The following is a 24522-nucleotide window of genomic DNA, read 5'->3' on the forward strand; positions in this document are numbered from 1 at the left end:
ATCGCTGCAGAGGGGCAGAGAGCAACCTGAGTCGTGAGGCTTTCCGGTGCCATGCAGGACTGGCCTAACAGCCCTGCCCTTGGGTTCCCTGATGGGCTGCATGGGGTGTTTCACTGGGCGCCTCCCCCCTTGTCCTGCTCAGTGACAGGCCTGTGCCCACGCTCTTCTCCCTGAGGCACCTCGCCACGTGCTGCGCTTCAAGACGTGGTTACACCCGTCTACCAGGCACCACATCCTCCAAAAGCCTACGACCACTATAAAAGGATGGGAGACAGCAACTTGTTCCCAACAAAGTGCTCTTTATGTCTCTAGCCATAAGACTGTCACCTACAAAGAGGGGTCAAGGTGCCAGAGGAGGAAGCTCCTGTGCAGACGCTGCCAAAACCACAGCACAGGCTGCCCCAGCGAGCCGCCACAGCCCCTCCTTGCCCCGGCTCCTTGCCCCGGGCTGTGAACACGCGGAGCTTTCCCCCTCCCACGTGGGCTGCGGGCGCCCCGCGTGGCGCGACACCCCGCAGCGCAGCCGCACCGGAGCGGTCTCGGGGCTGGCGGGAGCGCGCCGCACGACTAAACCCCGCCGCCGAGCCCCGCCCCTGCCAGGCCCCGCCCCCGGCCCCCCATTGGCTGCCGGGCTTGTGACGGGAAGGCCCGGGGCGCGGCAGCGGGTTGCGTCAGCCGGGCGCTCCGGAAGGGCCGGTGCGGCGTGTGCGGGCCGGGGCGCGGCGCCATGGACGGGGCCGGGGAGCAGGTGGGCGCATCTCGCGCGACCCCCGCCCCGGGTTGGGTGGGGGGAGCCCGCGGGGGGTGGCGGGGCTGGCCGGGTGGATTTAACCCGCGGGTCTTTTCCGTGCGTTATGCTAAGTGCTGCGTGGGGAAATACGGCCCGTGCTGCCCCCCCCCCCCCCCCCCGCCAGCCTGGGGGAGAGGGGCTCTTCCTACCCCTTCCCACAGCCAAGGGTGCAACACCACGTCTGTCGCCCTGGTTTGTCCCCCCAGGTCGGTGCCGGGGCCGAGGGGAAGCACGACAGGGGCAAGAAGAAAGCCAAGGAAGGGGCGGAGGCCGGGGGCTGCGTGGAGGTAAGTCCCCTGGTGCCTGGGACCCCGTCCCTCCCCTGCGGCTCCCCGGGCGTCGTCCCCCCCGCTGTGAACGAGCTGGATCTCAAATCTGACGGGGTTAATGGAGCCACCACCGAACAGTCCTTCCTGCCCAGGGGCTGGACCCGATGATCTCATGAGGCCCTGTCTGGCCCTAAACGCCCGTGAATCTGTGTCCACCGCTACCGTTTGTCCCGCCACTTTCCCCAGGAAGTCGAGGGCCATCCTAGGAGCGAACTCCAGTGACCAAGTTTGCCGACATGGATGACACGAGTGCTTTTAGTTCTGCGGGTCCAGCGCACGGGTGCTCAACCTCCGGCCCAGAGGGCCGAGGCATCTGGCCCATGGGGCTCCCCGTGGGTTGGGAAATTTGGCACCAGGGGAGCAGTGGCCATTAATAGTGACACCCTCCCTTGCTGCTAAATTTTTATGCCCCCTTCCACAACACAGCCAGACTGGGACTGGGCCAGCCTCCCTCCTCCTCTCCTGCAGCTGAACTGGGAGCAGCCCCCCTTTCCCCTGTGCGGCTGGGCCAAGCTCCCTTCCTCCCATTCTGCACACCCCTTTGCCCATGCAGCTTAGTCGGGGCCAGGCTTAATCTCCCTCTGTGTGGCTGGATGGGGCTGTGCCTGCCCTGGGTGCTGGAGTGTGGCCACCAGCCACATCCTCCTCTCCATAGTATTGCTAATGTAATGCAAGCTTGTGTTTTTTTGTTTTTTTTTAGATGAAACCGCCTGGCATTGTGAATTTTTGTTGCGTTGCGTGAAGATGTTTGTCCCCCTCATCCTCTTTTCTTTAATAGAGAAAGTAACATCAGCCCTTTCCTATCCATTTTATAGTAGAAAAATGATAGTGAAAAAGATGTCAGAAGTAGCTAAGTAATTTAGGAATCCTGGTCCTAAATTGATTTTGATACTGTTAATCTTTTTCACTTAAGTTTAAGTAAGTTTCCATTAGAATCTGTAAGAATTTACTGTGTGCATCTCTTCGTTTCTTTTATGTAGCTAAATCCCTGGCCTGAATTCATCAGTGACCGTCTACAGATGTATAATAAACTTAAAGCTGAGCATGATGCAATTCTTGCAGGGAGAGCTGCAAATGAGAGCAAATCCATTACAGTCACATTGCCTGATGGCAAGCAGGTTGATGCTGAGTCCTGGAAGACCACTCCTTATCAAATTGCCTGTGGAATCAGGTATGGCTGTATTTTCTGATCTGTATTTTTTCTTTTAAACACATCTGCCCTTCTAAATTAACTGCTATGTTTTGCAGTGGTTAAATGACATCCTTTTTCTCTGTTAGCGAGCTTGACACTCTTCAAGGCATTTTGTAGCAATTTTACTTTTATAATACACTGAAACTAACCAGCAGCTTCTTAGTTTTGAAATGTTAGTCTTTGACTTATGACGATGCATTTACTAAAATGAATGTATTAACTGCCATCTGGATCCTGCAAATATAAGGTTATTCCCATGTTTGGTTTGATGCTTGTGATGAAGAAAAAAATCCATAATCTTAGCAAAATCATATATGTACTTGAACAACTGTTTGCTAGCTTGGGAGTTAATACATATATTATGTACTGCAGTCTGCATTGCCATAGGAAAACTAGTCGAGGACACTTCCATTATTTTAATGGGAGCTACTAAATACATAACTTTTAACTACATCAAAAAGCAGTGCCCTCACTCTGATGTATACTAGATGGAGTTTTGAATGATGGGGTTGTTCTGGGAAACTGTCAGTGATTCTGTTCAGGATGCCCAAAGTTAGGGGACTTTAAAAGGCTGAAACACCAGGCCTATTGTCACTTGATTATTCCTTGTACTTGGAAGTTTATCTCTGATTTTGTGTCTGTGGTCACACTGCTGTTTGCATGTTCATCCATCAGTACAAATACGTTTGAAACTTTTGGCCCAAATGTTTCCTTGGCATCCCTTATTTCCACATTGTTATAAAATTAAACTCGGACTTACGTTCACTTACGGCACTGTTAAGATCAGAAAGACTAGGAAGTATTGGAAGTGAAATAAACTGAGAAGGAAAGATTAGGTCTTTCTTATTCAGATCTAAACAGAATGCCATGGTGCTTAAACTGTGACTCCTGAACCAAGTAGCTCTTCATCTTACCAGCTATGACTCTTGGCTACGAAAGCCTTTAAAGGCTTTCTTTGCTTCATGTATTGGCTGTCTCCTGCAAAATGTTTCTTTCTTTTGCAAAAAGCTCCGCAAATCTATAGATAAACCTGCACAGGTGGAAACTTTGCTCTGGGGAAAATGCAGTAGGGAAATTTGTATCTGCTTCCAACATCTTATTTATGAATTACTTCCTTAGTCAAGGCTTAGCTGACAGCACTGTGATTGCAAAAGTGAACAAAGTGGTTTGGGATCTAGACCGACCTTTGGAGGAAGACTGCACACTGGAGCTGCTCAAGTTTGATGATGAAGAAGCTCAAGCAGTAAGTATCTTCCACAAAAACAATTGTGCGTTTCTCTTTCCCTGTTTTGCAACTCAGATTGCAAACCAACAGTAAGCATAGTCCTCAATGGGTGCATCTACACGTGCAGTTAATGTGACATGAGAAGCTCTGGACCAGTTTGGTCTATAGTACATTGCTCCCTGGCACAGCATCTACATGTGTGTCTGGGACAGCAGGACTTGGAGCTGGGGCAGAGCATGCCCTGGGCAAATGGCAAGCTTAGGGTGTCAGCCCTGGGCACTGGGTGGTGGTGTTGAGCGATGAAGGGGCTGGCTGGGGCACGAGAGTGCCAAAACTGTGGAGCTGTGTGACTGATCCCTTCCTCCCTGCCCCCTCCCCACCTTCTGTCACTCCAGGGCTGCTTCACTCTGGCTCAAAGTGTTGCTCTCCTTGTTGCTGTCCACATGTGTGTTGCAACACAGTAAATTACTCTTCTGTAAGATAGTATTGCCCCTGACAGTACTATCTTATGGCACAGTTAATTAATTTACTGTGCCCTAATATCGGCACTTCTGTAGACAGCGACGCTTTACTGTCAGCTCTGCAGTAAAGTGCATGTGTAGATACTGGTGAGGATTAGTCCCTTTTGAGGTGTTTGGAGGGATCAGAGTAAGAAAATCATGTGCTGTGTAGTAGAAAACTACAGAGAGGTATTTTTAAGAAAGAAGGATTCTACTGCAGATGTATGTAATATTGTGAACTGTAGCATTGTGCGTAGCGTAAATGCAGCCGTGTTTGTTTTGGTGATTACTCATTCATATAAATGTAAGTATTTTAAATTCAAATTTACAGTTCCCACAACAACTAAGTCTGTCATGTTGCATGAAGTGTAGATTTAAGACACAAAATAAATATGTATAGTGTAGACAAGATACTTTCACTATGACATACATGGGTGCATTTTCTGATATTTGCTTTTAAAAATGGTACAGTCCTGTAGTCCTTAATTGTCCTTTTAATTGAACAAAACTAAGACAATAAAACAGTGTATTATCAAAGTGTGAGTGTTTATTGTCTTTATATGGTAAAAGAAACTAATAAGACTCCTTCTAGCAGAGACACTCAAGTGTAAAACTTTTATAAACAATTTAGGTCTTTATTTTGTAAGCTTTCCTGCACAATTACTGATGTTAACTTATGTAAAAATTCATAGACTCATAGGCAGATGAGGTTCTTTGGGTAAAGTTGATATCTTTTATTAGACCAACTCAAATAATTGGAAAAATTCTTCTTACCAAGCTTTCGGGTTTAAATACCCTTTGTCAGGCTGAGGAAGCATCTGCAGTTGGTGTGTGCTCTTCCTGGATGGAATGAATAGTAAAGAAGACAAGAGGCTGGGCTGCATGCAAGAAAGGCAGTCAGTGGTTCATAGATTTATAGGTGTTAGGGGCTGGATGAGACCTCATGAGATCAGGTCCAGCTAGCTCCCTTGCACTTGAGCAGGAAAAACTACTGGGGTCAGATGAGCCTAGCAAGGTATCCGTCCAGTTGTTTTTTGAAGAGGGTAGGTGATTGTACCACCTCCTGGGGGGAGTCTGTTCCAGACCCTGGACACTTGAATAGTAAAGAAATTTTTTCTTTATGTCCAATCTGAAGCCATTTCTAATAGTTTGTGTCCATTGTTTCTTGTCTTCCCCTGGGGTGCCTCAGTGAACAGATGCTTCCCCAGGCCCTGATGCAGGATTTGATGCTTTGTGTTTCAGGCATACCTTTCATTTTAGGTACTGTTTATTGCCACTCCATTGCTGCAGTTATTTTAAAATAAAAGGCTTACGAAGAAAGATATTACATGAGGCTGGTGTTTGGCTAGATTTTGTGAAAAAGTATTTTATTTTCTTTGTTCTTTCCAACTGAAAAACTGAATGGGTGCAAAGACGGTTAAGTACAATTTCTCAGACTTGTCTGTGATTTTTGGAGGAGTATTGGGAAGTTGATGAGCAAATCATCAAATCCATTCTCTTCTCCAATCCGATTTACTTTGGATGTCCATAAAAAAATAACTCAGAAGAAGCACTAAATGGTTTACAGGAGACTTTGAAATTTATTATACACAAATGCTCAAGCTGTTTCCCTTTTTGTCCCTCTCTTTTAGGTATACTGGCACTCGAGCGCTCACATAATGGGTGAAGCTATGGAACGAATCTATGGTGGATGTTTGTGCTATGGCCCACCGATTGAAAATGGATTTTATTATGACATGTTCCTTGAGGAAGGGTAGGTGGTTTTGTTTTGTATACAGTAGGGGTGGTACCGGGGTCACAGAATAGGGAGTCTGAGTCCTAATCAGGATTCTGTTTCTTTGCTCCTTGCACAAGGTAATCTTTGTTGGGGCAGATAATTTCCACCTACACAGTGGCTCCAGTGCACAAGCTGTGGCTTGGCTTGGAGCCAGAACCAGCCCCAAGGCTATCAATAACAACACAGATTTACTTATTTCTTTCTTTTCTGTTTTAGGGGTGTATCTAGTAATGATTTCTCTGGTTTGGAATCTCTATGCAAGAAAATCATGAAGGAAAAACAAATCTTTGAAAGACTGGAAGTTAAAAAGGAAACTCTACTTGAAATGTTCAAGGTAGGCTGTTTTCAATTTTACTGCATCTGTACAATTTAGCTCTTCCTAGTTTTGCAGCCCATATACTAGCATTAGGGAGAAGAGCCTTACAGATGCTATGTACATCAGATTAATAATATTATCTCCACAAGTATATGTTTTAATATGGATTTATTTGGGATACTTAATGGTTAAAAAGCACACAGCGCTCTAGAGCTTTTTAAATGAAGAGAATGTGCAGTAGCTGTGAACTCTGTCTTCCACTGATTCGCTTTGTGGCTCCCATGTTGGAGCTATCTTGGGAAAGTTGCTATCTCATAGTTTCTATGGGACTAAAATTACAGTAAAAACGACATTACATGGATATTGTGGAGGGATTGTGTGTTGAATGGTGCTTTGAAAGTATAAAATGCCACCATGAAATATTCGGTCCCTGCTTGTGTTCAGAGCTGCACTGAGCAGGGGACCCCTCCCCGACCCCAAGGTCCTCCCCACTATGCTCCAAGGAACAGACTGAGAATGCCCTAGGATAACTCCCTACTGCAGCAAAACTTGGCTTCACTCCATTTATACTGCACCTTGCAGCTGGAGTGGAGGAATCCGTCAGGTGGCCACTCCTGGGTTATGGAAGAAATTTTAGATCCCCTTTTCCATGGACAGGGTTAGTCTGCAGTATCACTTGCTCAGAAATCACTCTTTCCACAGGCAGTGAGTAAGGAGACAAAACAACAAAAGGATTTATGTAGGATAAAAAAATTGCCCAATTTAAACTGACTGTAGGTTTGGAGACGGGAAAAACAAAAAACAAGAAAAATTTCTTGCCCTGTCATCTGGCTGCAGCTTAGCCCTCCTTGGAGACATACCAGTTTTATTCAGACATCAACCTTCCTGCTGGTTCTAACAGAGCTGGCAGCTGGGGTCTCTGATCCTTCCCCAGCTTGGGAAGACTCCAGAAGACACAGCGTAGCCTACAAGTGCCTGCCTAAGACACTTCCCACCAGCCTTCCTCACCCTGGCACCAGAGTTCTCCAGGAAGTCCTTCTCTGTCTGTGACACCTGGAGCCTCTGTCACTGGAGGGCCATTTCTCTTGGATGCCTCTCTGGTGGCAAATTGATATCCCCACGACAGGCGGGCAGTGCCTTTCATGTGTGCTATATGCCTCACTTCATTATCTTCCATTTACATTATGAAATTACACAAATAGATTTCATAGACATTAGGGCTGGAAGGGACCTCAGAAGATCATCAAGTCCAGCCCCCCACCTGAAGGGCAAGAAGTCAGCTGGGGTCATAGGATCCCAGCAAGATAAGCATCCAATTTACTCTTGAAGGTGTTCATTGTAGGTGCTTGAACCACCTTCGATGGCAGGCTGTTCCAGACCTTCGGGTACATTTATGTTTCTCTTTCTTCCCCACACTCTCAGTGCAGCCTCCTTTTGAAAAGGGACAATTTAAAGTGGCTTGATTCAGTGAACTGAGGCTGCAGTGTTGGGGGGAGAAAGCAGCTCTCTGCACAAAGAGAGCAGATCACACAGAACCCTCTATAGGAGTCAGTATTGGTAAAATTTAGAATCTGGCCTAGATCTGATGGCTGGCCTGTAACAGGATCAGCATGCTGATACTAAAATATGGGCTAGACCCAACTGTCATGGGCTGCATCTTGCTCGCTGGCCATAGGTTGCCAACCTCTGTTCCACATCATCACATATTCCTGAAATACATAAGAAAGAAACAAAAGTCTCGTCAGAGAAGACCATAAAACAGGACTGCATTTCACAATGGGGAAAGAAAGGAAATAAGAAACCCTTCCTTTTACTTTTCCAAGGATATAAATCCCAACTAATTAATACCTCCCAAGTCCACTGGAAATCTGGTTTGGTCCAGTTCCGAAAGTTTCAGTGAAACAAAGACATTTGAAATGATCAGAGATTGGCGAGCTTGTGGGTAACTGTCTATCAGTCAAAAAGCTCATTGCATCTCTTTTGAAAGTCTCTCCTGAAATGGAGGCCAGACATACAAACACAAGAAAAAGTACCCCAAGGAGCTGTCTCCTTAACACCTAACTTGTTCTGTGTAGATCTCTCTAGCTGAGGAGTAGAAGTTAATCTGTTCACAGATAAGCACTGAATGTTTATTTTAAATTGGGATACTAGGATCTCTTAACACAGCCCTATGCATAGATGAGAAATCTGGTCTTATAATATAAAGTGGTAAAGAACTGACATGTATTTTTTTTTCCTCTCCCACTGTTCCAGTATAATAAATTCAAGTGTCGGATCTTGAATGAAAAAGTCAATACTCCAACTACTACAGTGTACAGGTAAAAACCAGCTTACAACTTCATGCTAACAGAAATCATGTTCTAGTATGATGCAGGATAAATGAGCATTGTCTTTTTGTTTTCATTCTCTTAGATGTGGTCCCTTGATAGATTTGTGCAGGGGCCCTCACGTAAGACACACTGGCAAGATAAAGACCATAAAAATCCATAAGGTGAGCGCTGAAATCCAGTCTTGAATTTTAAACAAGGATATTTACTTGTGGGCTTCTTGGGCCAGATCTTCTAGGATGGTGTGGCCACTTTGTGCCAATGTTGTTTTTAAACTGAGGTATTGACCTCATTCTATCCAGCTGATAAAATCGATCTGTATTTACTTAAGTCCACACCACACACTGTCTACTATCAGCAAAGCTAGGAGAAGGAGTATGACTGGGCCATCTCTCTCCATGCTGGTTCTGTTTTGTATTTTTGCCATGATTTGCTGCAGCTTTTGTTGTCATTCAGAATTTAGGATGAAAGCTCTATACATGCTCCACTTGGCTTCAGTTATTTCCATTCAGTTTTAAGATATGGGCTGCCTTTTTAAACAGTGTTTCAGGGCTTGTGTATAGAGTAAAAGTGGTGCTGTGAACTTTTGTTTTGTCATTGTGCTACACCATTTCATTTTTTGCCTCCAGAATTCCTCTACGTATTGGGAAGGCAAGTCTGATATGGAAACCCTCCAGAGGATTTATGGAATTTCATTTCCTGATGCAAAAATGCTAAAGGAATGGGAAAAGTTTCAGGAGGAGGCTAAAAACAGAGATCATAGAAAGATTGGACGGGTAAGAGAACTTTGCTAGTAACATATTTTGCAAAATCGATCTGGATGCTAATCCTTAACTGAATGGCTGAGGTGTAATTGTTACCACATTTTCTGTCAGGTTACGGAAGTGAGTGCCTCTCTTTAAGAATTTAACGTCAAGAAACGCTACTGGTGAACCATCAATACCATATTTTTCTTTTCTGTCTTTCACCATTTTTTTTTCTTTTTTCCATTGTTATAATCTTACTGCACAGACTTACTGAATCCAAAACGTGAACATTGCACTTTGCATGGAAAGCAAGGGGACAGTAATGTGTCTTATTTAAGTGCTACTCTAAAGCCCCTGCGAAAGCTCATTCCTAGATGGATTCTTATAACTTTCCTATTATGTGCACTTCCTTCTCTTTTACCGTTCATTCTTTCTGTTGCTTAAGAATCTGCCACATTTTTCCAATTTTCCTTTTGATTTACCGCTGACGTGCATTTCTTTTCTTTTCCCATTTGTTCTGTATTCCTTTTATCTTGTTCTCGATAAAATGGTGCATTTTCACGTTAGTCAAAAGAATTAATAATTATGGTCCCGAGAAGACTACAGCTGTCTTTTTACATCAAGGAAAAAATTCCACTGGATGGTGTAACTTGTTAGAACACCTCTTTTTTAAAAAAAAACCCTAAACAATTTGGTTAAATGGTGGTTTAACCAAATTAAACCTGCATCTCGTGTTTATATGTCCAGGGTGTTACCACACTTACTGAAATCCAAGGCGAGGTTTTCCCTCACGTTCAATGTGGGTAGTGGGGATGGAGGCGTTTGTCTTAGATTTCAAGTACAAGCAGGGGGGTTGTGGTTCACTCTGACCCTGAGCCTGGGGCTGGAGCTGCAGCCTCTGTCTCCTGCCCCCCTTGCTGCCACTGCTGGGATTGGGGGGAGGTAGTGATAGGGGAGCAGTGGAGAAGGGGTAAGTAGCAAGCTGTACAGGCAGTGTGGAGTCAGGAGGAGGGGAAGGGAAGGCAGCCAGGGGAGTGTGTGGGAGGAGGGCAGGGAGCAGGCTACTTGACTAGTCCATCGCCTGCCCCCCCTCCCCCCCCCCCACTGCTTGCCCTGCTGCAGTGGCTGGGGTGGGGGTGATAAATTTAAGACGACTCTCAAGAGTTATAATTTTCCATGTGTAGAATATAATTATTGGAGGATTGTGGTAAATCTGGATTCCAGTAAATGCAGTAAAATGCCACAGAAGGATTAGTCCTTACTAGTAAAAGCAGATTAGGTGTTTCTCATTTATTTGCACTGCATTGAGCTTTAACCAGGCTACAGTCTTGAATTTCTTTTCAATGACATGCAGTAAGAATTAATACTTGGATGTTACTTTGTCTATAATACTGGGAGAAAGGAGGAGTTGGTAAAAACTTAAGATGTGCAAATGTTGCTTTCCTACAGGACCAAGAACTATTTTTCTTCCATGAGCTCAGTCCTGGCAGTTGTTTTTTCTTGCCAAAGGGAGCTTACATCTATAACACGCTAATTGAATTCATCAGGGTAAGTAATATTTTTGGAGCCTTTTCTTCTGTATTTTATACAATGAAGCAGTAACAAGGCTGTGGAAGAACATAAGAGTAATGTAAATGAGATTAAATCCAAATTTTCAAATGAGTTGTCTGTTTGTTAAAAATTTGACACTCTTTTGTAGTATGCATAATTGTTTAAAGGTTTTTGTACATGTCACAAAATTGGCCTTTAAAGTAGCTCAGAAGCCCTTTTGCACTGCTTTAATGACATTGCTGTTTGCATGCTCAGCAGCGTAGTCCACTTCAAATAACTTTGAATGTAGCAAGATAAAACACCTCTGAGATGTTTTAGCTTGTTACTGGGGCATTGGAAGACAACATGCTTGGAGTTTTGTGGGCTTCCAGCACCCCATGCACCATCCCTGCCACCTTCTCCCATCACCAGCACACCCAGCCACAGCAGCCTGTGCTGGCAGGCAGGCTCAACTTAAAAAAGAAGAAAAAAAAAAAAGCAGCAAGGACCCTGATCTTTTATCTGCTGGAGTCTGCCTGCCTGCCTGCCTGAGCTGCATGGGGACCTAGTGCTTCCCTCTGTGGCTGCAGCACCCTGCAGGACCATCTGGGCTGGGTGCTAGCAGGTGGGTGCTGCCTGGGAGGTTCCACCACTGCTGCAGATGGAAGCACCAGCTACCCCCCTGCCCCCAACAGCCACAGAGGGAAGCACTGGATACCCATGGAGCTCAGGGACCACTCAGCCCACTGGCAGCTCTTCCCCCTGGTGTACATGCCATGGGGGTTTAGTTCAGTTTCATTCTCGCTAAATTGAAGTAGTGAAACTGGTGGTTTAACTAAATTAAACCCGCATCGCGTGTACAAGCACCCTAAGGGACAATAAATTTAGCCTTGCAAAGCAGGAAACTTACGGAGAGTATAGTAGCAAGAATTACAAACATTGCATTGTTTCTTCATTGACATTTTATTATCACTGTGTATTTTTACTATGCTGCAGTGCAATATTTAGATATTCCTCCAGTTACCTGAGAGTCCATTTGGCACATTCTCTGGTTGCAGTAGGGGTTGAGATGGGATCATGGCTGTTTTACTGTCTTGTCCATGTTGGGCACTAGGGGTCCGGTCTGTTTGTTCCCAAGTCATGGACTTCATAACCTCCCGAACAGTGGTTCTTAACATTTCTAGACTCTAGGCACCCCTCAGAAAATGTCAGCTCTTTGTTTTCACTTGGTTTTTGTCTACAGAAAAAATAATAGAGCAGTTCTGTTGCAAAGAACTCGGACCACAACAGGATTTGACACAGGATAACAGAACTGTCTGGGTTCCTCTGGTGAATCATGTTTGCATACCACATAGTGCTGATATTGTGTGGCACCCAATGGCATCCCTTCAAAAATCTTAAGGCATCCCAAGGTGCCATGACACTCTGGTTGAGAATCACTATTCTGGTGCCTTCTTAATTCTTTGATAATTGGGCCTGTTCTTTCAGAGCGAATATAAAAAGCGAGGATTCCAGGAGGTTGTCTCCCCAAACATTTACAACAGCAAACTCTGGATGACTTCTGGACACTGGCAGCATTACAGTGAAAACATGTTTTCATTTGAAGTGGAGAAGGAGATTTTTGCACTGAAGCCCATGAATTGTCCCGGACACTGGTATTCGTTTAGCATCCATTTAGTCAATGATTACCAAACTATGTGGAGTAATTTTTTAGCTTTCATATCCTGATTTGAGAACATTTTCTAAACCTATATATTTGGTAATTTTTATATTGTATTGGAATACCATTATTCATTGTGTACAATAGATGCTAGATTACAAACATGACTTCTTGGCTGTTTGCACATCTCCAATGCAGAAAAATGATCTTAACTGGTATCTTGGGCCAGCTTCAAGTTTCTTGTGAAATTGTACTTTTGTTTTGGTTTTTAGTTGAGGTCAGAAAACACAAGCAAGTTCAGGAGGATTTGTCCCTCAGACAGACTGGCCTTCCTCCTATTTAGTTTCCTCACTTGGGTTTCAAATGTGGGTATCCCTTCTCAGGGCTGATGGAACCTTTTAACTAAGGATCACGTGTTCTGTTTCCAGTGCCTATATTCACCACGGTCGTGATGAATGCCATTATCCAATAGATTTCAAAGGCTAAATTTTTTAAATCCTACAAAATTTGTGTGCCCCGAATACCTGTGCATGTACACAGTGCCAGTTTTTAGTATATGGCATTGGCATAATGCTGATGTAGTTTAGGCATCCAGGTAATAATGCTCTTAGGAAAAACCTTTTTATCCATTTGCCAAAAGGGGCCCAAAATTTCCTTCTGAGTAAGTCTTCACATTGTACTGAAACTTGTTTCACACAACTAGTGGCATTTTGTTTATCAGAGCAGACATTACGGATATCTCATAAGGAATACTTTTTGTAGGAGTTTAATCCTGGATATGTTTTAAATACTATTATCTTTTTCCTTCAGCCTTATGTTTGATCATCGACCAAGATCCTGGCGTGAATTGCCATTGCGGCTGGCTGACTTTGGCGTTCTTCATCGCAATGAGCTATCTGGAGCTCTTACAGGACTCACCAGAGTGCGACGATTCCAGCAGGATGATGCTCACATATTTTGTGCTATGGAGCAGGTACAAGAGATACTTGAATAAAATGTGTATATTAAAATGCAAATAACTCAGTCTCAGCTACAGAATACGCATTTGTCTTAATATAAAGATTGAAGGCGAGATAAAGAGCTGTCTGGAATTCTTGCGTGCTGTGTATGATGTCTTCGGATTTTCCTTTAAACTAAATCTCTCTACTCGTCCTGAAAAGTACCTTGGAGATATTGAAGTATGGAATCAAGCTGAAAAGGTAATCTGTAACTTTAATGGCTTTCTGTGTAAGTACTATACTTCAGCTGTCTCCTCAAATAAACTGGGATATCTGGAAAAAAAAAAAAATCCTCCTTTGGGGAGGTCTAGTGACAGCTGTGGCTGAGAAATACAGCTCACACTGCCTTTTTATTTCTATTTGCCATTGCCATTGCCATTGCAAATAATGCTTTCAGTACACATAGTTTATGGATACCATGGCAGATTATTTCTTTAGACAACAAGAACTGAAATATATATTTTTAAAGACGGTGACAAAAGAGGCAACTGCTTTAAGAGGAAAAATAAATGGAGGGTGAAGTTCCTGAAGTATGATTGTTATCAAAATTGGCTGGGTGGCTCCGAGTCAAATTGTTTCCCTTATCCATGAGCAGTGTCTTTGACTAAAACCAAAACTGAATTAACTGCACAGATAGAGGAGCAGAGTTTTGGGGTTTTTTTGTCTGTATGTAGAACTGTTTTGGGGGGTGGGTTTTCTGCTGTATTGAATTGAGACTTTTCTTCATTTTGTGTCAGCCCAGAATGAAACCTATTTGAGGTTATTTAACAAATTGAAAATAACTCATTTTGATTTCAGGTATGTTTTAATATTCATTGGGCCAGAAGGATAGTGTCATTCCATGACGTGGCGATTGGGGCACCTGGGAAGTAGGACACTCTGGTTCTAGTGCTTGGTCCAATGACGATTAACTATTTTATACAGAAAGAAACAGCTTCAAAAGGAGAGGCAGACAGAGTAACTTCAGAGTAACCTAACCACTGCCCTATAGGGTACTCTTTTTAGAACTGGAAGACCCAGCTTGAAGTTCACCCTCCAAATCAGGTATAAAGGGTATGAGGTCAGAGTGGCAGTTCCTCTGTTTGTGAAGGTGGGGGTTAGACCCCTTGTGAGTCAGCTTGAATAGGTAAGTGTTTCAGTAGCCCAGAAACAAACTGTGTTTTTTTCAGGCTAAATTGTATATCATGGAACTGCAGTTTTCACCAGCCTCTAGAGCAGGAGCGGGCAATTATTTGGGCTAGAGGGCTGTTTAGGGAGCTTGGTGAGCTGTCGCAGCTATCAGCACTCCCTGCCCCAGCTAGCAACAGCTTACCAAAACTCCCTAAGTGGCCCTCCAGTGGCCTAAACAGTGCTGGGTGGATGAGAATGGGCTGCGTGTGGGCAGGGAGCGGCATCCAGGAGCAGCACAGGTGAGCAAAGCTGGGATTGGGACCATAGAGTGGTGACAGCATGGGACCAGGACCCAGGGCAGAGCCACAGTCTGTTCTCTGCATGCCTCTGTGATGGGCGCAGGTTCTGCAGGAAAGAGTGTGCAGGGAGCAGATTTTGGCTGGGCCCTGGCCCTACACTCGCTGTCCAGCGATTCCCAGCTCTGTTTGTCTGTCCCACTCACAGATGCTGCTCCCCACCTCCTGAGTACAGGTCCTGGGCCAGTCTTCATGGAGACCTCATCCACCCACTCCATCTGGCACCCCCAGTGCTGGGTGTGGGATGGACAGACTGGGGTGCCTGGGCAGTGGGGCTGGGTCTGGCGACGGTTGTAGAGACTGGTGGCGGCAGTGGCTGGAAGGAGCTGCCGCTGCAGGGACTGCTGGGAAGCGAGTCCAACTGCCACACTGCTCCATCCCATTGTATGCCTGGAGGCGGTGGAATTGGCCACGTGCCAAAGCCGGGTGGCTCCCTGCGCCTGGACTGGACAGGGCCAAATAAAATCCCTTGGTGGGCTGGATTCAGCCTGCGGACCTTATCTTGCCCACCCCTGCTCTAGAGCTACCTGAACCTTCTAGACAATTAGACAGTGAATGACTGTCAGCTCCCTCTGTAGCAGCATCATGGTCTGATAGCATACTATGTGAAATAAAGGCATCATATCACTAAAAAATTTTTGTCTTTTCTCTAGCAACTTGAGAACAGTCTCAATGAATTTGGTGAGAAATGGGAATTAAACCCTGGGGATGGAGCTTTTTATGGGCCCAAGGTGAGTAGTTTACAGTGCATCAGTAGTGAACTAGCATTTGAATGAGGTCAGAAAGAAGTTTAAAGTGAATTTCTCAACTACTGTTCTTTTGAGACTACAATACTAGATTTCATAGACATTAGGGCTGGAAGGGACCTCGGGAGATCATCGAGTCCAGCCCCCTGCCCAAAGGGCAGGAAGTCAGCTGGGGTCATAGGATCCCAAAGTGCTAGTGTCACTAGCATGTCTGATTATCACTGGATTTGCTGAGATGGCTGGCTATTGCTGGAAATGATCCTAGAATTTAAGAGTTAATGCACCCAAATCTAAAGTTTTCTGATGCTCCAAAAATAATGATATGCATAAAATAGGTATTATGTCATTGTTATCACTGAAGAGTCTTAAGATGCAGCAGGTTTGTTTATTTCGGGAAAACTTGAAGTGGAGCAAGTCTGTCGAGTGGTTTCAGATATAGAGACATGACCAGGAATAAAATCTAATTTGGTTACTTTCATATGTTGTTTTACCTTATTGTATAATTGGTACACATTGAGATGCTTATAATATTTGTTGCTTAGGGTGCCTTTAAAAACAGGATACCATAATTGAAAGTTGCTAAATTTCATTGTAGCAGTGAAGTAAATAGGATTTAAGCCCTACAGTGACTTTAGGTGCTTTTGAAAATGCAGCTTAAGGTTATCAGTCACTTAGGACATGGACAAACGAGCAACTTATTGCAGGGTAAAAGGCTGCAGGGTGTTACTGCCTGTCAGCTGCTGTGTGGAACTGTCTATGTGTTTGCCCTTCCCCCTCAATAAGGAAAGGCTAAACAGTGGTACGTTATCCGTCTTTTGCTGAGTACTAAGTTGCTGTGGATTTAATATAATTTTCACTTATTGATGGATAACAGTGTGCCCATGGGCAGCTACCATGGAAAAGCTGTCGTATAGTGACACCCCTACCCTCTCTCATTTTATGGCAGTGGTTCTCAGCTGGGGTGATGTGAACCTTAAAGGTGCCGCAGACCTGGTGGCACCACCGTCACTGTGGCTGAGTGGAGCTGTCCAGCATGCCTTTGTTTCCAGCATGCCAGGTAGACTGGGATACAGCTGCAGCAAGTGCCGTTCTACCTTGCTCCTGGGAACAGAGGCATGGGGAAACAGTTGTGCTTGGCTGCACCTGGGTGACTGGGCGCAGACCTGGGCCGGTGAACATGGGGATCGCACTGGAATGGAGGTGGGGGCAGACAGGATTCAGGATTCTTCTTGCAGCCTGGCTCGCCCTCCCCACTCTGTAGTATGGGAACAGCTACACACTCACAGCCACGTTAAGGCTTTTACAGCCCCTACCAGAACCTGCGAGAGGTTAATATGGGAGCGAGTGAGTGAGGCTGAGGGGACTTCCCACCCCGCCTGCAGCACCTGGATGAGTCCATGCCATGGCAGTAGGATTCTGCCTGCCCTCTTCCCCTCTCACCACCAGCCCCTTCTGTTCAAACCAGTGTTTGCCACTATATTAGTTAAAAGAGAGAGAAATCTAAGGTGGTGCTCATGGTCTGCCCCCTCACCTTCCCAATCTAGTTGGGGGAAGAGGAGATCCTCTCTGTTTGTCTTATTTGTACTCTCAACATAGGTGTATTATGTGGAGTTTTCATGAAAACATCCTATGCTGGTCAGTGCTGGAAGGAGCTTATTAAATAAAATCTTCCTGGGTACATCCTCACAAGCATTTACCCAAGAGATTTACCTGGAGTCTCCCAGGCTGCAGTGGCAGCAGTCTGGGTGCGCAGAGCCTGGCCAACAGCTGGAGCATTGCTTTGGATGGCCAGCTCCAGTTTTGGGTGACGCACACTGCAGCCACATGCACCACCCTGTTTTTCCCTCCCCCCCGGGGGGTTTTTTGTTTGGTTGATTTTGTTGATACTGGAAGTTCCCAGTCTCCAGTTTTGTGAACCTGTTTGTGTGCACTGTGTGTGTTTTGCAGCACCTCAAGCCTTTGAGGTGCCACAAAGTACGTGTTCTCACTCGTGGGGCTGCAGCTCCTGAGGGATTTGGCAAATTGTCCTTAGAGAGCTGATGCTTCAGATGTAATCATCTGTTTTGCTGCTGCCTCAAAATGCTATCTGGCAAGAGTCCATTGCTTTACCAGGGATATAAATATTTTTTCCTCTGATACTTTGTTTGGATAATCCTAGAGCACAAGAACATTCTTTGACCTTCTTTATACTTGGGAAGCCATGCTACAAGACACTTTTGCAATTTTGCTTCTGTTTCCTCAAATAAACTCTGTTTGCATAGTCAAATCATTCCAGATTAATGGAGGTAATCAGCAAATATTCAACTCATTAGAAAACATGGACAGCAGGTGGCACTATCAGGTCGGATGTTTGCCAGTTACAGAAATATTAGAAATACTTTTTTCAAAGATCAGTAATTTTGCACTAGTTTTCATTCCAGTTTCTTGCAGTGTTCAGTTTTTTATAAGTTCAAGTTTTACTGATATATTAGTTAAGAAAAAGTCACCTCTAGGATTTGTAATTTTATATGTAGAGTAGGTGACTGTCCTTCTAGTATAAGAAATTGCTCATGAGTTTTGCATTTTAAAAAATGTTATCTGGAGAAATGGAATCTTTTAATATTGTATCAGCTCCTCTTGCAAGAGAATACATAATTCATTTTAAATTATTTGTGAATGAACTATCCAGCAAGCTTAACATACTTTTCTGCTGATTAGCAGACTGACTATGATTTCTACACATGCATGTTAGTTGCAAATATTAATCAAATAATTTAAGAATTTTCTAGTAAATAAGTAGAAAACTCTAGTTTTCAGAATCCAACTGCTGTTCAACTATTCAAACAAGAAATGATTATAAAAGCATGTGTGGTTTTGCAAAAATATTTTAGATCAACTAGCCCAACAAAAATAAAAGATTTTTATTTATATTTTAAAACAAAATTAAATTGTGTAGTTTCCTGAATAAAATGAACAGAAGAAGGAAAGATATTCTTTTTCTGCTCTTTAGAGCCAGTGTCATGGAATAATAAAGGGTAATTTCCTGAATTAGTTAAGATCTAGATACTACAAATACTTAGTTACATGCTTGACTTTCAGCTATAAACATTATCCACAAATAACCAAGTGTACATTGAAGAAATTGGGGAATATGAAGGAGTATTATCTCCAGTCCTGAGGGAATCTTACTGATGCAGATCTGTCTCTGAACATGTAATGTAGGCTGTGAAGTTATGCTGGTTAATTTAAATACTGCATACAGAAGGTTGAGATTTTTTTTGGCTACAAATGGTAGAGGTCTTAGTTTTTATTATAAGCTTTCATTTCTGAGGGATTTTTGGTTTGCATGAGTCTACAAATGAAAAGTCCTTGGGGGATGGAAAATCAAAGCAGGAGAAGAGCATCAGGTTAGTGTATTGCATTCATGCATGAATCTTTTGAAGTTGTGGGTTGTCTTTGCTCACCTTTTTTCAGAAGCCCTGCAGGTTGCTTAAGTTCTGCTTTGGGCTGAAGTGAGGCATTATCTGAGTGGTTCTTCTGCACTGCGATTTGATTTCACTCATAGTGATAATCTTCTATATCCTTTTGTTCTGTTTCTAAGATTGACATTCAGATTAAAGATGCCATTGGACGATACCACCAGTGTGCTACAATCCAGCTGGATTTCCAACTCCCAATCAGATTTAATCTGACCTTTGTAAGGTAAGTACAACGTATGAGTATCCTTAATTACAGAATCTAGGTATGCAGTCTCTTGGAGACGCACAATAAATTTACAATAAAATTCTTTCTTATTCCCAGCCATGATGGTAATGACAAGACAAGGCCAGTTATTATTCACCGAGCCATCTTAGGATCTGTGGAAAGAATGATTGCTATTCTGACTGAAAGCTATGGTGGCAAATGGTAAAGTTGAAAATTATCTTATTTATACCAGTGTTGTCCAGCTTGGAGTAAGCATTCCAGATGGTGGTTGGGGTGTTAGCAGAGTCTGGGGGGAGCTGCATGACTCTGGATCCACTCCAGCCGCCTACTGAAGGTTCCTGCTACAAGTAAACCAGCAGGCAGCAGCTTGGAACCCAGCCGCCCTACCTCTTTCTGAAATAACAGTATTTGGTCATCAGACTGTCAGGCATGCAGCTGCAGCAAATGGCTCGCCCATCTGAGCTGCTTGTCTCTAGTGGAGCGATACAGCTCAGTTGCAAGAACAGAAAACCACCATGTATATTCTCTGCTACCTAGGGGAGTAGGCAGTGATATGTCCATGGGAGAGGAATAAAAAATGTGAAACTCAGACAGAAAAAGTCTGAGATTGGTGAAAACAGAACCAGGACAGAAAATGTAGGCATACCTCTCCATCTGTCCATTAATTTTCCTCCTTTCCTCCTCTACCCTATTTTATCTCTTTCCCATGGGAAGATGCTGTCTGATAAAGGAGGACCTGGCAGACAAGGTTCAGGAGTATGAACTCACATAAATTTTCTTCTTAAAAGGATTAGTTACTACCCAAAACAAAACAATTGGCCAGATGAAACTGCTTTTCTGCTAAAAATGACAGGTTTTTTTTTTCCTAAACCACATTCACCCTTTTGGGTATTCGTTCTTTTTGGAGGATAAATTGTAATTGGAGGCTGGGGGTCCAGGTGTATGCTCTTCTCTGCCCTTCAGGCAACTTGAATGTGAGATTGTAAGCGCTGATTCTAGCCTCCACCCACCAGTAAAGAATACTAAATGCTGCACAATTGTTTTTTTTATTCTCAAGGCCTCTCTGGCTGTCCCCTCAGCAAGTGATGGTGGTACCAGTGGGACCAACATGTGATGAATATGCACAAAAGGTGAATCATGACTTGAGTTGCTCAGTTGCCATTGGTTTTGACAAGGAATTTACTTACAACATGCATTTTAGATAAATAAGATTACATCTCTCTTCCTCTTTTAATGATAATTATAAACTGCCTAAATTGTAAATGGAACTTGAAAAAAACTTGAAAAGTGGATTGTGGATGATGAAGCTACAAGTAGTGATTCTAGAAAGACTGTTTCTGTTAGGAAAGCAAAGGCGATTGTTTGCCTCAGCAGCTAGTTGGGGAGCCATTGAAGAAAGTAGCTTAACATCTAAGTGCCTGTCCTGCAACTGGCTCTGTTAAGGTGGACCACAATGCCTTATATGTGTTGAGAGCAGGAATAGATGACCTCATCATGTCCCTTCCAGTCCTAATTTTTTATGATCCTATGATGGAAGGAGGAAGGAAGAGAAAAGTATCTGTTAGCAGGTTGTATCTTGTTACTGCAAGGAGTTTCTTGTTCAGACTCGGGAGGCTTAAACTAAAATAGTTTTATAAAGAAGCAAAATTTAAAGGAACTTCTGATGAAAGTCCCATTCCCCTTGCTGCCTACAGCATTATTACTAAAATTGTCAAGTGTGCCCAGTTCCACTTGGCTGAGCTAGTTTGCTGTAATTTAGTGTGGGCCAGCATATTGTGCTGTGTTGGACCCACGTTTACGTTCTCATTAGTGTCAGTGCCTCTCAAGCCAGTGTCAAAGCAAAACTGCTTTAATTTTTGGCCCCTGAGTGTCAAAGCGTTTCTTTGTAAAGACTTTATACTTTAATTATAAGTTTTTTGTTTTTTTTTATTATTTAGGTCAGGCAGCAGTTCCACGATGCTGGAGTAATGTCCGATGTTGACGTGGATCCTGGCTGCACACTGAACAAGAAGATCAGAAATGCTCAGCTTGCACAGTATAACTTCATCCTAGGTAAGGAGTAGTGTATACTGTGCCCAACTGTCCTGTGCCCAACTGAAATTTTGGTGCAAGCCTTCTTACCAGTGGGTACTACAGAGGCAGGAGTAGACTTATTAACAATCCTTTCCTTCCTAAGGTACTTTGTCCCAGCAAACTTCATTCTAGCTTTGCATGTGACTGGGCAGCCCTCACTTTGGAGCCAGGCTTATGCAGTTGTGTTAGCCAAAAAGGTTTGCCTGACCTTTCAGTGCACCAGGAAAGGTGCCACTGTGTGTGTTCTGAGGCTGTCATTGAACAGGGGAAGCAGTTGAGATTGAAGAACAACGTGGATTTCAGAGAAGATCATGGTAGTTAAAAATCGTATTAAGTGATTTGTATCCCTACTGCCTCTCCCACAGTAACTTGGCTTTTCCCTTCCCAGGAGGGAGGGATGCTGCATTCTAATGTGGCAAAATCAGCATTTCCAGTTGTGGGCTCTCAGACGTGGCACTTTGCGTTCAGCAGTTATGCATGTGACATACTGTGATACAGCAAAGATTAGAACCTGGCCAGAGCAGTACTGTAAAGAGAATCAATTTTTGGTCAGCATCTTCATTGTTCACTCAGCAACCCTAGAGCAGTGATACTTAGTGTCATGCAAGTAAGTGTAGTTGTCCCTACCTAGCTGATCTCTCGCCCCCACTGAAGTCTCTCTATAAGGTGATAAACACTGTAATCAAAAAAGTAGTTTTTGAAAGTGGGTGCCACTCCAGTCACAAAAGTTATGGAATGGTGCCACCCATCCAGTGAGGGGAACCTCAAATCCAGACCGGTTGAGAACTACTGCTCTAGATACTTTGCTTATGTGGTAGTTTAAATGGGAAGGAAAAGGCAAAGCCAGGAGCTAGTTGTCAAGCTGTAATATAGTACAGTAAAAGCTCTGCTATCCGGTATCCCCTGGGAATGGGGGATGCCGGATAACAAAATATGCTGGTTAATTGAGTGGCCCGAACAGGCTTCCTTGCCTGTTCAGGTCACTGCTTCTCCCACCACGTCCGGGGTGTTGCCGCCCCTCCCATGGCATTGCCACCCCTCCTGCAGGCCCCGCAGGACAGGGAGGCAGGCCCCATACATCCTGTTATGCCCCCCGGCTGTAGGGGCTCAGCAACACGGGCTGCTTTGCCCTGGGCCATTGGGGCTCGGAGAAACCAGAAGTGTCACGGGTACTTCCAGTTTCACTTTACCTTAAAAGCTGGCATGCCGGTTACCAGAGCTTGTACTGTGGAAAGCTGACTAACCACGCAAATTGGGACTAATTGCTAGGTGGCTGTAAAAACCTGCAGTGGAATGGTAACTGTATGGTGTAACTGCTATGTGTATTCTCCTCTAATGATGCAAATGTAGTAGAACCCTTGCGAGTGAAACTGTTTCATTCAGTGTTCAGTTAATAGTGATTTAGCTCATTTGTATCGCTTGCAGGGCATGCAGATCTAATAGTTCAAGCATAGCAGCCTATGTGTCCTCTAGAGTGGTGCCAGCTAGAGCTGTGTGAAATTTTGCCAGCTGTTTCGTGTCAAAGCTGTTACACCTCGTTTTGAGCTTGAAACAGTGAAGCGGAAACAAAACAGAGCACTTCGAAACAGCCTCCAAGTTGAATGAGGCAAGCTGAAATGTTTCAAAGGTCAAGCTGGGCTTGCCTGCAGGGAAACGGAAACTAAAGTAAGGAGAGGGAGGAGGAAGAGGGGGGAAGGTAGGGAAGGAGTGCTCTCATTATTGACTTGTAGATGGCCAGATACTTTCCTGAGGTCCCTTCCAATCCTGTGCTCTGGGGGAGGGATGGAAAAACTGCATAAAAGGCAGCATTGTTTGAACTGCCCTGCTTTCTGCCTTGGTGTCAGTTGAGTGAGGGTGCACCTTGGCGCACACAGTGTCACCTGCACATGTCACGAGTCTTGCCTGTCAGCAGCTAGAGGTGCAGGGCCCCAGAATCCAGACTCCCCCTGCACCTATCTCCTTGGCAGCTGGCAGGCTTCATCGCCTCATCAGGGGGCTAGCATGCCTCTAGTTTTCACCCTGCTGTGCCTTAGGACACGCAGTGTCACCTATGTCACAAGTTTTGTTTGTCCGCAGCTTGAGGTGCAGCTTCCCTGAAATCTCTGCACCTATCTCTTTGAAACTTGGCAAGCTTCACGCCGTCAGAAGGGGCTACTGTTCCTGCAAGCTTCATCCAAATCAGGCCAGAAATTAGTTATAGGCTGTTTCAAGCTTCCCCATTATAGCCTGTGGGTGAAACATCAAAACACCTAAACTGTTTCAACAAAACGAAATGGAACAGTGGTTTCGAGTCGAAACGAAATTTGAAACAAAACGCTTTTCCATTGAAGCGGAGCGCTGCCATTTTGCACAGCCCTAGTACCAGCCCCTCTGCTTCTGTGAAAGTAAGTGTTACTTCTTTCTAGAGCCAGAGACTGCATTTTAAAGTAGCTTAACACTACTTTTTAAAGCTTTCAAATGGCAAAGGATTTCTTAAATGGGAGCAAGGACTCTTTGAACTTTAGAAAGAACAGCACTGCAGAAACAACGTGATCAGTTGAGTGCATTTATTCAGTGTGCTGCTGTGTCTTTCTCGGTGTTTCTGTGCTCTAAAAAGCTTGTTAAAAAACTTGTTCCCCTCACATGTGGTGTTTGGTTTTGTTCAGTTGTTGGTGAAAAAGAGAAGGCAAGTGGAACAGTGAACATCCGTACCAGAGACAACAAAGTGCACGGTGAACGCACAATTGCTGATACTGTGGAGAGGCTGGTAGAACTGAAACAGACACGGAGTAAAAATGCTGAAGAGGATTTTTAACTAAAACTTCGCTTTTTTTTCCCCTGTACCTTATGTGAAAAGAAGTACACTTTTTCAAACTTGGTTAAATCATACTGTGTGTAATAATTGCACTGCATTGAATTGGATTTGAAGTGGGCATTGGCCAAATGAACCAACAAAAATCCAAAAATGAAATATTTTTCTAATTTGGCATTACATCTATACTTTAGTTATACACAAACAGTGACAGGAAACTGCTTGATGTCTGACCAAATAAAGCCCAGTAAATGAACCTTAATGTGATAAATATGGGAAAGTGGACTTTTGTTAATCAGGGATTAAAATACAATAGCAATTTAATACTGTTCTAAATATTCTATTGAGAATAAATGCATTTTGGTAACTAAA

The 24522-nt window shown here is 44.1% G+C and overlaps 1 protein-coding gene across 1 annotated transcript; it reads left to right on the forward strand.

Moving 5' to 3' along the window:
- The first annotated feature begins 616 nt into the window (after positions 1-616).
- On the forward strand, positions 617-24522 carry TARS1 (threonyl-tRNA synthetase 1). Its single transcript, XM_090037910.1, has 19 exons — positions 617-748; positions 997-1077; positions 2100-2290; positions 3431-3554; positions 5668-5789; positions 6030-6147; positions 8383-8447; positions 8542-8620; positions 9086-9232; positions 10652-10750; positions 12221-12387; positions 13203-13365; positions 13454-13591; positions 15510-15587; positions 19183-19283; positions 19383-19487; positions 20344-20416; positions 21224-21338; positions 24005-24522. The coding sequence occupies exons 1-19, from the start codon at positions 728-730 to the stop codon at positions 24151-24153; spliced, it is 2136 nt and encodes a 711-aa protein (XP_089894036.1). The 5' UTR covers positions 617-727; the 3' UTR covers positions 24154-24522.

The sequence above is a fragment of the Crocodylus siamensis genome, chromosome 3, assembly GCF_052110815.1.
Source record: "Crocodylus siamensis isolate JL-2025a chromosome 3, ASM5211081v1, whole genome shotgun sequence".
Classification (NCBI taxonomy): Eukaryota; Metazoa; Chordata; order Crocodylia; family Crocodylidae; genus Crocodylus; species Crocodylus siamensis.